This window comes from Lathyrus oleraceus, chromosome 5 (assembly GCF_024323335.1).
Source record: "Lathyrus oleraceus cultivar Zhongwan6 chromosome 5, CAAS_Psat_ZW6_1.0, whole genome shotgun sequence".
In the NCBI taxonomy this organism is placed as follows: Eukaryota; Viridiplantae; Streptophyta; class Magnoliopsida; order Fabales; family Fabaceae; genus Lathyrus; species Lathyrus oleraceus.
Genome location: NC_066583.1, coordinates 461,676,881 through 461,691,394, shown reverse-complemented (window position 1 = coordinate 461,691,394; position 14,514 = coordinate 461,676,881). Strand labels below are relative to the sequence as shown.

Here is a 14,514-nt window from a genome sequence, read left to right as displayed (position 1 = left end):
TTTGGTCTACCTGTACTCGAAGTTATCAGAGGATTGTAGGTGGAAGACGAAGCAAGTCACAGGAAGCATCACACTACTGACGATAATATTTATTGATATTTTAATCTTTTTGTGTCATTTTCATTTCTTCTTTATAACGCCATTACTTATGATTCGTGGATTCCAAACTTTTCAAGCTTGGATCCTCCAACACTTCCCACATATCTCGGGTTGGGAAAGTGTACTGACTTACTCTGAGGATATGTCGTGTGCTATTTCATTTCCCCCGCTCAGAGGGAATCAGGCAACTGAGTCGTCCGTAGTGTATCTTGGTCGCTTAGTTACTGAGAACATGCACTTCAACAACTATGTCGATCACCATGAGACACGATCATTTGACGAGATAGTGTTATACTCTAGATGATTGGCATGCGTATCAAGTCTCACTGCTCCTCATCTGGCCGAGCGTGTCATACGGTAATTCGGATACACTCAAACCATCCCCATACACCTAGTTGTATTTGTTCCTCTTGTTTTGACATGTAGACAAATGAATGACATGTTTAATGATTATGAGAGTCATTTGGTTCCAGAGGAGACACGGAGTACCGTAACCCCGAGCGAATTGAGCTACGTGAAAGGATATATCAGGTGGTTCTTCAGAGTGTCACATTCGTATATGGTGTAGACTGCTATAGGAGACCCACCTAGACCAAATCATTAGGAGATACTAGAGGATGAGCAGACATTGTCAGATCATGATGGGGATGTCTTGCCTAGATGTCGTCGCATTGTGGAGATTGCGCAAGCACACATTGACAAATGTATGTTTCCTGATGGATCTGGTGTGAGGAAGGTCTAGATGCCATCATGAAGGAGGCACGATGGACATTGATGTACCGGAGACAACGCCAGAGGACGGGGGGATTGATGGCCGAGGATGCAGATGCGATGTAGTCCGACATACACAATAGTGCATTAGTATATAGTAGTAGTACTATGGATTGAATTCTATTTTGACATCATTTTACTTTATCGTTGTTCTCGATATTTTTTCCATTTATTGGTCTCTTATTTATATATGGCATTTTTGGACCATCTGAATTTATGCACGACATTGTTTGTATATCGATTGTATGGTTTATATCTCTTCACATAATGTGGTACATAACACTTATAAATCTTCATCTGAATACGCGTAAATAAAATATAATATGAAACATGATGTTCTGATACGTTACGGAAATGTAACTCCGTAAAATAAACGAAGATGCATCTCTAGAATATTTTAATGTTCAATCAGAATTTGATGCGTCTGGAGATGCATCTCCAAAATTTAAAAATATTTAAATATTTTTGCATTGTAACTAAACAAAACTTATGAGGTGCATTAAAAAATTCCATTATGATATTATAGGATTGATTCAACTCTTCAACCTTTACTTAAAGGTGGTAAGAACTCTATAATATTCAGAGGATAATGTTGATTAGTTCATAATACTTAAAGGTGGTAAAAACTCTATAATGTTCAGAGCATAATGTGAATTAGTTCATAATATTATAAGTTCAATTTATTGAATAACTCATAACCCATGTCTTACAACCATAACAATTTGAATTGACCTTAAATATGAAATTTGAGAGACTTGAAACAGAAACATGTGACAGGCATCCTGCCTGTTTTTCTGATTTTGTTAGCTTTTTCTTTGACTTTCAACTCTTCTTTTCTTCTTTCATCTTCCAACTCCTTAATTGCTCTTTGTCCAATCATATCTAACCTTGCTATCTTTCTCTTGTAATGTTCTATTACATTTTCTCTTTGGTGATCCAATTCGTTCTATAATTAAATAAAAATTGTATCATGTGTTCATAGAAATTTAAAAGTAGAAATCCAACAATTTCAATGCTAACCTTTTTCCTTTCCATTTGGATTTTGGCTTGGATTCTTTTCTCACCTTCCCAAGAAAGGATTTGGAGCTTCATCTTCTCATACCTGAATTTTCTTGATTGTCAAGAATATACTAAATCTATATTTGTTGACTCTATATATCTATCACTTTAACAACTATTACCTCTTTTGAATCTTTTGGATCTTAGCCTTTTCCCAAGCTTCTGCTTTTGCCTTATCATTTTTGTTATGTATTATAATCCCTTTTTGCTTTTGATACCCTCCAATTGGGGATATACCACTAGAACTTCTAAGGGGTAAAGCACCTTCTCTTGTCCTTGTTTCTTGTCTAAATGCCATTTTCATTGAAGTTTCACCTAGGTGGGACCCACATAAATAATTTTGAGAAATTACCCCGTTGAGATCTATTAAAATGATATCGACATGTTTTATAGTTTAAAATATATATTAATCTTCTCTAAATTTACATATATTGACGGATATTTTTAATGATAGTCAAAAATTGTAAGGATAGATGATATTTGTCTAACGTCACTAAAAATTAATGTTATTATATATAAATTTATGACGGATTAGTGCATATTTTAAAATTAGATGAATGTCTCTGTCATTTTAACAAACTCAAGGGAGAGGTGAGAGTAACTTTCCATTAATATTTTTAGCAAAAATATATGATATAGTTAAGTAAATGTCTATTTACCATAACTTGGTTGCTTTGGTATATTCTCCTCTTTTCCTCTCATAGATTGGTTCTTTGAAAACTTTTGACTATCTCTTATTTTCTTCAAATCAAGTATCCCTGCTTCTTCTAATGAATAAATAGAAAATGCAGCAGCTGCTACTGCAGTTTCAAATTCATCATCTCCTGTTTGTTTATTTGATTGTGGACTAGAAAATGACACTCTAGAATAACACAAAAGTGACTTTTTGTTAGTATAGTCAATAATGTGTTATTAGTAGCAAACTAAAAAACTATTTTTACATTATATGAAAATCAAATAAAAAGAATGTATATCAATGGTTTTTCTAATCTTGACTAACCGTCAAAATTTTGAGTTTCTAATTTGTTAAAGTTACGATGCGATGCGAGTCATTTGATCTTTATCTAACGATTTAAATAATTATAAAAAAAAAACTTCAACGACATAGTTACCTTCTTTGGTTTAGCCTATTTTCCATTTCTTGAAACTTGAAAAATGAGTTGAAATGTCTTTCTCTTATAGTAATGTGATTGAAGATAGATGGGCAGTGTAGTTATTCATTCTCCATATTTATAAAAGGTGAATAGGACATGCAAAGAAGCAAGATAAAATGTGTTTTACAAGTAGTCTTTAGAGGAAGCAAAGAATCTTATTTTAATTTGTGTCAAAACCTCTATTGACAACTTGTTAGAACTTTTGGTTTCAAGCATTGCTTTATGGTTAGAAAGACAACTTTGGCACACAACTTTTAAAGTTTTTTATTAATATGGAATGATGATGATGATAATAATGAGAACACAGCTATTCCTTTTTGCCTTGGAATGCAAGGGTATCATTGCACGTTCGTACGTGGGATGATGAGACATTAATCAAACGTTTTAGTTTTGATTCATGGCTATGATAGATATTTTACCATGACAACAATTATAATAGGCTAGAAAAAATCGAATTAATTAGTCTAAGTAAACTACTATATTAGTGTTAAGATAATAGTATTGCTAAAGTTTTTCCATATAATTTTTTTATAAGCAATATTGATTAAAAAAATAGAGTATAAAGGATACTCTTGCCCTTATAAAATAGAGTAATTACAAACTAACTCAATTCAAAAAAATCAACTAAAACCACTTAGAGGAGCTATGTTCGTTTTTGGATTTTAAGGGTCAATAACAAATCCTCAAACTTAAACAAAATATTGTTTCTAAGTTTTCAAATGTTCCACACAGCCCACCAAAAAATCCCTTATTTACCCTTTATTAATGTGTCTTAAGTGTTGAAAATCCATCATAAATTATGGAGAATTTCTATCAATCTTAATAAACACGATTGTTATCAATCACACAATGACAATGAAAAGAAAAGAACAGTTGAGAAAGAAAGAAAAAAACGTTGGAGAAGAAGAAGAATATTTTTCTGCAGAGTTTTCTCTCTGCCCACAACCTGTGAAAAACTTTTTTATTCACTTTGCAACTGCAAAATTTTGTAAATACAATGTTATGAGTTCTATTACAAGAATAGGGGTTACTCCCTCTATTTATAGATTTAGGTTAGCTTACTACCTAAGGCAAATCCCAAAATAGTTAACACCACTAAAAATAGGCCTAAGTCGAAATCCTGTGTGAAGCAACATGCTTCGACGCCTCGACACACTAGGCTATTCGACACATCCTTGTCCTATCGAGCAACCTGCTTCGACACAAGGAATTACAATTCAACACACCACCTAATTCATTGGGTCTAAGCTATCTACATTCATCATAACACTTAGTCTTCTGAACAATTCGACTTGCACTCCCTTCGTCATGATGTCTGCAATCTGACTCTCAGTTCTGTAGTGTTCCAAATTCATATTCCCATCTGCTACCTGCTCTCGAAGGTAATAGAACCTCATTTCTATGTGCTTGCTTCGACCATGTGTAATCGGATTCTTCGCCAAATTGATAGCTGATATGTTATCGATCTTTATGGTAATTGCTCTATGACTCTTCGTTGTTATCTCTTCGACCAGATTCATCATCCATGTTTCTTGGCATGCACAAAGGTAATAAATTATGTATTCTATTTCGCACGACGATAATGCCACTAATGGATCCTTTCTCGAACTCCAAGCAACTGGTGCACCACCTAGCATGAATACATAGCCAACTGTAAATTTTTGATCCTCAGCATCACTACACCAACTTGAGTCGGTGTATCCCACTAGTTTGCATTATTTCCTTCATTAGCTACAGGAAACAAAATGTCATAATCGATAGTTCCTTTTAGATACCTTAGTATCCTCTTTGTCGCTGCTAGATGTGATACACTTGGCTTATGCATGAATCTACTCACCATACCTACACTTTATGCTAAGTCAGGCCTTGTATGACAAAGGTATCAAAGTGACCCAATAAGTCTTGTATATTAGGTTGGGTCGACATCATCTGAATTTGAATCTTTCGACAATTGTAATATGGGCTCAGTTGGAGTCGAAGTTGGGTTGCAATCGTGCATGTCAAATCTCTTGAGTATTTCGCCTGCATACCTTCTTTGATGCATCACCAAACCTCTACCACTCTTGTAGAATTAGATGCCAAGGAAATATGAAATGTCACCCAGATCTGACATTTTGAATTCCTTGTTGAGATCACCTTTGAAGTTTTCAATCTCCTTCTTGCAGCTACCTGTTATCAACAACCATCGACATAGAGACATAGCATAAGCAATTCACTCTTTCTTCTTCTTACATATACTCCATGTTCAGTTGTGCACTTCACAAATTCCTTCTCCCTTAGAAATCCATATATCTTCTTGTTCCAAGCTCTTGGAGCTTGTTTAAGTCCGCATAAAGCTTTATGCAACCTGTACACCTTTCTTTCTTCGCCTTGTTCCACAAACCCAACTGGTTGTGCAACATAAACTTCTTCTTCTAAGGGGCCATTCAGGAATGCATATTTCACATTCATCTGACACATCTGCCAGTTGTTCACGTTTGCTAGACCAACAACCAACCTTATTGTTTCGGTCCTAGCAATAGGTGTAAAAACTTCGTCGAAGTCGATTCCTTCTTTCTAAATAAATCTTTTCTCCACAAGTCCCGTCTTAGGTCGAGTCACTTCTCCTTTGGGATTCAAATTCACCTTGTATTCCCACTTCACATTTATTTCCTTCTTGTCTTGGGGAAATTCGACAAGTGAACAAGTGTTGTTGATTTCAATTGACTTCAGCTCTTCGCTCATTGCTTTCACCCACTTCGAATCTTTCAATGCCTCAGTTACATTGACTGGTTCGACATCTGTGTAGAAAGCATAATGTACCAGCTAATTTTCTTCATTGACCACATCATCTGATGTAATCACGCATTCTTGCAACCTTGCAGGCATGTGTCTTGTTCTTTGAGGTCTGCTTAGGCCTGCTTCACCTCTGACTTCTTGTCGAACTTATCTTTCGACTTCACTAGTTGGTTCATCACATAATATTCTCACTGAATCCTTCTTAACATTCTCAATTCAATCTCATTCCTTAAGCTCATCCATGATCACGTCCCTACTGATCACCACTTGCTTGTTCATTAGGTCGAACAACCTGTATCCTCCAGTCGAATGATACCCTGAAATGATCATCCGACTTGACTTGTCATCAAGTTTTCTTCTCAACTGGTCTGCCATATGTCTATGTGCTATAGATCCAAACACCTTCAGATGACTCAAGCTAGGCTTGATACCAGACCAACATTCTTCTAGCGTGATTCCTTCTAGCTTCTTCGTCGGACATTTGTTCAGGATATATGATGCAATTGACACAACTTCTCCCCATAATTCTTTGGGTAGATGTTTGTCTTTTAACATACTTCTCACCATATTCATGATGTTTCTATTCTTCCTTTCTGTGACTCCATTTTATTGTGGAGTGTAGGGTGGCACTACCTCAGGCATAACCCCTTCTTTCACACATAATGCATCAAAGTCTTTCAACACATATTATCCACCACCATCAGTCCTCACAATCTTGAGCTTTCGACCACTTTGTCTTTTGACCATAGATTTAAACTTGGAAAATACCTCGATCACTTCACTTTTCTTCTTGATCAGGTAAGCCCATAATTTTCTACTGAAATCATCTATGAATGTAACAAAGTATATGTTACCTCCAATCAAATCCACCTGGATAGGACCACATACATCAGAGTATATGACTTCAAGAATTGCCTTCGACCTGCTTCTTGCATCCTTAATAAAGTTGTTCTTATGTTGTTTCACCTGCACACATTCTTCACACACTTCATTTGGAATATCGATTTCTGGTAATCCTGAAACCATATTTCTTCTCTTCAAATCTCTGATGTCTTTGAAATTGATATGACCAAGTCTATATTTCCATATCCATTCATCTATGTTGGCTGCTGTTGCAAGGCACTTATACTCTATCACATTAAGCTCAATCTTGAATGTTCCATTCTGAGACATTTGAGCCTTCAAGATCAACCTTCCATTTGGGTCGAGAACTCTCATCTTCTTGTCTTTGATCGACACCTTGTAGTTCTTTTCGACTAATTGGTCTATGTTGAGCAAATTGCTCTTCGTGCCTAGTATGCACAACACATTTTAAATTACTGACCTCTTTCCATCTTTCCTCATAATCAGAACATCACTAACACCTTCAATTGCTAGATCATTGTCATTTTCAAATTCCACCGTGTTCTTTATTGAGGGCTTTATGTTGACAAACCAATCTTTTCTTCCAGACATGTGTGATGAGCATCCTTAGTCCAAGTACCACTGGTCCTTGAATCTCTCTTCATCTCTCGTTGTAACCATCAGCAACATCTCTTCTTCTTCATGTTTCGCCAGCTTTGCATCAGTTTCTTGATTCTTCTACTTTTTTGGATAATCATTAGAATAGTGACCATGCTTATGACAATTGTAACACTGAATGTGACTCTTGTCTGGCTTTTGACCACCACTCATTCCTCTACCTGCAACATCACCTCTTTGGTTGCCTTGGTTCCAGGTTTTCTCTAATTCGACCAATTTCCTTCTTACTGATTTTGACCAGTCGAATTGTTGTAGCCTCTTCTGCCTTTGTTGATATTCCAGCTTCCTTTGCATTTCCTTTCTTTTGTTGATTGCGTCTGCAAAGCCACATCACTCTTCGACTTTCCTGCAGCTCTTTCAACCATTATTTGTTCATGAGATTCAAGCGTCCCTTAAAGCTCTTCCCTTTTCAGGTTTAACAAATCTTTCGACTCTTCTATGATTACTACCACATGGTCAAACTTTGGAGCCAACGATCTCAAGATCTTTCCAACAACAGATTTTGATGTCAACACTTCTCCACATACCATAATTTGATTCGCCAGTTTCGTAACCTTAGTGAAGAAATCAGTTATGCTTTCATTATCTTCTATCTGAAGCAATTCATACGTCCTTTTGTGAGTTTGTAACCTCACCTCTTTCACCTTCTCCGCGCCTCTAAATGACTTCTCCAGAACTTCCCATGCTTCTTTCGCTGACTCTACATCACTAACCTTTTCAAATTTATCTGGATCAACACATTGATGGATTATAAAGAGAGTTTTATAATCTTTCTTTTTCAATTCTATATGTGCCGCCCTTTCTTGATCCGTCGCGTTTTCTACAAGTGTTGTTACTCCTTCAATCATAAAATCCCAAAGATCTTGATAATACAACACAACCTTCATCTGCTTGCACCAGTTCTCATCATTGTTGTTCTTGAGAATCGGAAGATTCGCTGGAAAATGCCTGTTTGGATGATTCATTTCCATCGTGATTTTCTTCCCACGAGTCGCTTAAATCGGAGCTTTAGATACCAGATGTTGGAAATCCACCATAACCTATGGAGAAATTCTATCAATTTTGATTAACAAGATTATTATCAACCACGCAATGACAATGAAAAGAAAATAATGATTGAGAAAGAAAGAAAAAAATGTTGGAGAAGAAGAAGAATATTTTTCTGCAGATTTTTCTCTCTGCCCACAACCTGTGGAAAACTTCTTTATTCACTTTGCAACTGCAAAATTTTGTGAATGCGATGTTATGAATTTTATTACAAGAATAGGGGTTACTCCCTCTATTTATAGATTTAGGTTAGCTCTCTTCCAAAGCCAAAGTCTAAAATAGTTAACACTACTAAAAATAGGCCTAAGTCGAAATCCTGTGTGAAACAACATGCTTCGACACTTCGACACACTAATACAACTCGACACACTAGGTTATTTGACACATCCTTGTTCTATTGAGCAAACCTGCATCGGCACAAGGAATTATAATTCAACATTAAATTCCTCCTACTTATGTTAAAATTAACCGAAGTCGTACCTTTAATACTAAACTCCACAAATTATGCACAAAAGGACAAGAGAAAAACTGATGATCAAGATTTTCTTCCTGCTGGAAACAGAAAATGCAGACCTTACCATGGATTGAATACCAAGAAAATTGAAAGGGAGCACTTCCTTTTTACAAGAAAGTGAAATTGTTGTGGCAAGAAGAAAGTGTTGATTGAAATTAATACCATAAAGCTTGCTTTTGTAAAAGCTTACTCCTAGACCCGACACAACTTTAAAACCTCTCAAAATTGCCTTTAAGCTTCACACATTTTTCCATCTTCCTTCTCCAATTAAAAGTGTTTCATCAGCAAATTGAAACATCTAAAAAAAAGATAAACCCTCCTTAATACTAAAGCCTTGGTAATCACCCTGAATTTTTGCTTTGTTCACCAATCTAGCAAGAGCTTCATAATATCCTCTTTCCACTTTGAACTCCAAGGTAGGACTTCCATTCATCAAAACTGATAATTGGCTATTGAACATGCATGCTTCCATCCAATTCAGCCATATATACCCAAATCCCATCCTTCTAATCAAATATCTCATAAAATTCCAACTAACACATTCATATGCTTTTAATTCCTTCACACCCTCAAACAACTTCTTTGATTTCCACTTCAAAAAAAAGGAGCCTCCATAATTAATCCTTTGAAAAAACTATGAAATAATAAGTGTTTATGTTCATAATATGAACTCTTAGAGTGAATGTACACAATAATTAACTCAACAGAAGTGTTTTCCTATTCAATTGAAAGTCTATATTTAATGCTTTCATTTTTTCCTTTCTTTTTTATTTGTGTAGAACTTTTCTTCATAAAATTTGTTGGTAAAAGTTATTTTTTAAAGTTCACTTTTCAAGGATAATTCTAATTGTAAATGTCTTTTTTTTTCTTAAAGTAAAGTATTTAAAATATATAATTGTTTAATTAGAACGTTGTAAAAGATCCTCATTGAGGTTAGAGTTCTCTAGACCAACATACTAGATTTGGAGTAATTTCATACAATCTTTTAGTAATAGAAGAAACGGCCATGTACTATTTGTACCATTGTAGTTTGTGGACAATGCTAATTATCTCTCAATTTGAATCAAATACTTTGAAATGGAAACTATGAAATTTGATTTTTAGAGGATAAAAGTGTCGAGTTTGTTAGACTGCTTGTTGACTAGAGTTAACGAATAATTAACTTGTTCAAGCATTGACAAGAGGGTTATTGAGGATAGTCTCTAGGCAGCGCGACTAAATAATGCTTACTGTAATCAGAACAATGACATAAAGTAACCAATCCATGTTTATTATTTGGAAACTCTCATGTGATTAGGAAAATTGGCATAGAACATTGTCGCTTGAGCTCTTATTTGAAGGTAAGCGCATAAATGTTGAAAAGGACATGTTTAATTTCTAGAAGGAGGATAAATCATATAAGGAGTCAACATGAAGCACGAGAAAAAAAAATGAAGTTATAACGAGGAGAAAGGTAAGAAAATACCATAATCATTGAACCAATGTCGTGCATAGGAAACTCACATAAAGGAAACCATCCATATTTTTTATCTAGGGTTGAGAGTAACCCTGGTCCAGTCTTCGGGTTCACCCAAAGAAGTTGGATGTCAAATTTCCTTAACTCATTGGGTCTTAGGTATATGGATTAGCAAGCTAAATGCTTTTTATTTATGCTAGATCGTAAGTGGTCGATGTCTTTCGGGATGATAAATTTACTAGAAGGAAACCACAATGAGTCACACATAATTACATGTCTAAGGAAAGAGTTGAGCTAGAATAACGTCTTTCCTAGAAACTAATGGACCTTGTCATCCACACTTTGAATGGCCTTGGCTTTGAGTATCGTGAAGTGACTGCTTCTCTAAGAATCAGAGAAAATCCTATCGGATTTGATGATCTTCATGATCTCCTTTCTGATTTTGAAAGTTATTTAAAGAGGGGTACAACTATGCAATAAACTCCTTTCATTGACACTGCAAACACTGCACACAAAGGGAAACAATTCTACAACAAAACACCAAAACAGTATCACAATCACACAATGCCCAGATCAACATCATCGGGCTTCTCGAAGCGTGTAGTGTGTCAATTTTGTGACAAATCAGGCCATACAGCCAAGGCCTGCTACAAATTGCATGGCTACCCTCCAAAGAATCAACCTCCTACTGCTCTTCATACTAGGGTCATGCCTTCAGGTGCATCAAATTGGATCTTAGACTCGGGAGCTTCCCATTATATAATAAATGAGTTAGACAATCTACACTTGTCTCAACCTTACACAGGTTTAGATCAGCTTCTGGTTGGTGATGGATCTGGACACACCATCTCCAACATTGGTAAAATTATTTTAAAAACTTCCTCTTAATCATTTCATCTCTCAAATATTTTACATGTGCCTAAAATTACTCAAAAATTATTGTCTGTTTCATCTCTATGTCACACTAATCTAATTTCCATTGAACTTTTTTCTGATCATTTCTTGATAAAGGATTTGAAGACAAGGGAGCCTCTTCAAAAAGGGCAGCATAGAAATGGACTCTACGACATGCCCCATCCATCATCTCTACCACAAGCACTTGTCACAAGTACATACATTCCTCCACCATGGCATCACATATTGGGGCATCCATTTGATCGCATACTTAGACATATCCTACCATATCACAAAATAAAGAGCCAACAACAACCTTGTCTATCATGCGATAGTGTTAAGAGTCACAAGTTACCTTTTTCCATTTCTAGTATCAAAACACAAAAACCATTAGAACTTGTATATACTGATGTATGAGGTCCAGCCCACATCAAGTCTTTAGATGGTTTCTCATATTATTTACCTTTTGTTGATCACTGCACCAAATATTTATGGCTCCATCCATTAAGAAATAAATCAGATGTCTCTAGTTTATTTCCCACATTCAAAAATCTTGTTGAAAACTACTTCCAAAAATATTTATTTCATTGCACTCTGATAATGGAGGAGAATTCATCAAACTAAAATCATTTCTCCACACACATGGCATATCTCATCTCACCACACCACCACATACACCTGAACTTAATACTCCAGCTGAGAGGAGACACAGACATGTAGTTGAAACTAGAAGAGCCTTATTACATAAGTCAAACTTACCACCCGAATGTTGGTCTTTTGCATTCAAGTCAGTAGTGTATGTAATCAATAGATTACCAACCCCTATCCTCAACATGAAATCACCATATCAAGTCTTACACAAGAAAAATCCAACAACTTCACATCTTCATTCTTTTGGATGCCTTTGTTTTCCTTGGTCGCGACCGTATGTCTCAAACAAACTGCAATCTCGGTCTCAACCATGCATATTCCTAGGATATGCAGAATCCCAATATAGTTATATATGTCTTGACCCAATAAATCACAAAATATACACCTCTCGACATTTCAAATTTTTTGACCACATCTTTCCATACAACCAACTTGTCAAACCTACACCACTACCATCTCTAACCATATCCAACATGTCACAACCCCCTCATACCATCATACCTATCCTTCAACAATCACCAATCGAGTCACAAGCTATGTCCCATGAAGATGAGGATCTTTTGACTTCAAATACAATGTCAGGTAATGATACTCATACACCTAATCTTGTTACTACACCTATTGTCACTCCTAATACCTCTACAACCCCCACTACTGAAACAAACCAAATCATCACAAGGTCCAAGAATAATATATTCAAGCCAAAAAGTATGTACACTGCATCAAAACATCCTCTACCTGAGAATTTGGAACCTTCAAACTTTCGTGAGGCAATGAAACACGCCCATTGGCGTAAGGCAATTGCCAATGAATTTGAAGCATTAATAAGAAATGGCACATTCTCTTTTGTACCACCTAAGGCGGGGCAAAACATTGTTGGATGTAGATGGTTATTTCGTATCAAGAGAAATAGTGATGGTTCCATAGCTCTCTACAAGGCACGTCTTGTTGCCAAGGGTTTCACACAATGTCTTGGCATTGACTTTAAGGAGACATTCGCACCAGTTGTTCGCCCACAAACAATTAAGATTATTCTTACTCTTGCAATCTCTCTTTAGTGGTCAATGCACCAGCTTGATGTGAACAATGCATTCTTACAAGGATCTCTTACTGAAGAAGTCTTCATGGACCAACCGTTGGGTATGAAAGATGCAACACACCCCAACTATGTCTGTAAACTTCACAAGGCCATCTATGGCTTATGTCAAGTACCAAGAGCATGGCATGACTCTCTGAAGGATTTTATTATCGCGTATGGATTCCAAACAAGAAAAAGTGATCCATCCTTGTTCATTTATCACTCGGGTGACACTAAGGCTTATTTTCTAGGCTATGTAGATGACCTGCTGCTCACCGGTAACAACTTTACATTCCTTCAAAGCTTCATGAATGCACTATCTCAACAATTTTCATTGAAAAATATGGGACAACCTCACTACTTTTTGGGTATTGAAATAATACCAACAAGCTCTGGAATTTTTCTTCCTCAACACCGGTACATTCGTGACCTCTTACAAAAGTTTGACATGGAGGGGGTGAAACCATCTCCCACACCACTTTCTTCCACAATCGTGCTACAACTTCACGATGCTACATCATCCACCAATGCCACAGAGTTTCATAGAATTATCGGTGGACTTTAGTACCTTAATCTTACTCGTCCATACTTGTCATATTGCATCAATAAATTGTCCCAATTTATGCATAAACCAACCTCCCTTCACTTGTATCACTTGAAACGCATCCTTCGATATATCAAACAAACCATTAATCATGGTCTTATGCTATGAAAAACTTCCGCAAACAACTTGTTAGCATACTCTGATGCAGATTGGGGTGGGAACAATGATGATTGCATATCTACCTCAACTTACATCATTCTCTTTGGAGGCAACCCAATTTTGTGGCTTTCTAGAAAGCAAAGAACTGTTGCACGGTCATCTACTGAGGCTGAATATCGTGCAGTTGCTACCGCTACCACTGAGCTCATTTGGCTACAAAACTTACTTCATGAGCTAAGAATACCAATACATGAACCTCCATGACTATTGTGTGACAATGTGGGTGCCACATACCTTTGTTCCAATCATGTACTTCATTCAAGAATGAAACATATATCATTAGATTATCATTTTGTTAGGGAACAGGTTCAAACCAACAAGCTCATTGTAACACATGTGTCTACCAAGGATCAGCTGGCAGACTTACTTACTAAACCACTTCCCGTAACCAAGTTCACTGAACTCATGTCCAAGATAAAGTTCATTGATGGAACCTTCATCTTGAGGGGGCGTAATGGACCAACAGAATCAAATTGAATAATCAAGCAATAAAAGAATATTTTAATTGGTCATCAAATATTAGAGGAGAGTTAATTGATTATTATTAGCATTTAGAGGCATATAAATTTGTCAAGCAGTAATAGCTAGCTAGCTAAAGTTTAGGCTTATTTCAAATATTTCCTATCCAATTCTCGCTATTTAATATATGTATATATACTGATGTATATCTCTATAAAATATTCATTCAGAAATACATTCACTTATAGAAACTTTATGTGTTATGTTAGT

The 14,514-nt window shown here is 36.0% G+C and overlaps 1 protein-coding gene across 1 annotated transcript; it reads right to left on the bottom strand.

Moving 5' to 3' along the window:
• Positions 1-1,517: 1,517 nt before the first annotated feature.
• On the bottom strand, positions 1,518-3,250 carry LOC127082644 (remorin 4.1). Its single transcript, XM_051022875.1, has 5 exons — positions 3,042-3,250; positions 2,589-2,791; positions 2,052-2,244; positions 1,891-1,972; positions 1,518-1,816 (listed from the first exon to the last, which is right to left on the bottom strand). The coding sequence occupies exons 1-5, from the start codon at positions 3,065-3,067 to the stop codon at positions 1,604-1,606; spliced, it is 717 nt and encodes a 238-aa protein (XP_050878832.1). The 5' UTR covers positions 3,068-3,250; the 3' UTR covers positions 1,518-1,603.
• Between the last annotated feature and the right edge of the window lie 11,264 nt (positions 3,251-14,514).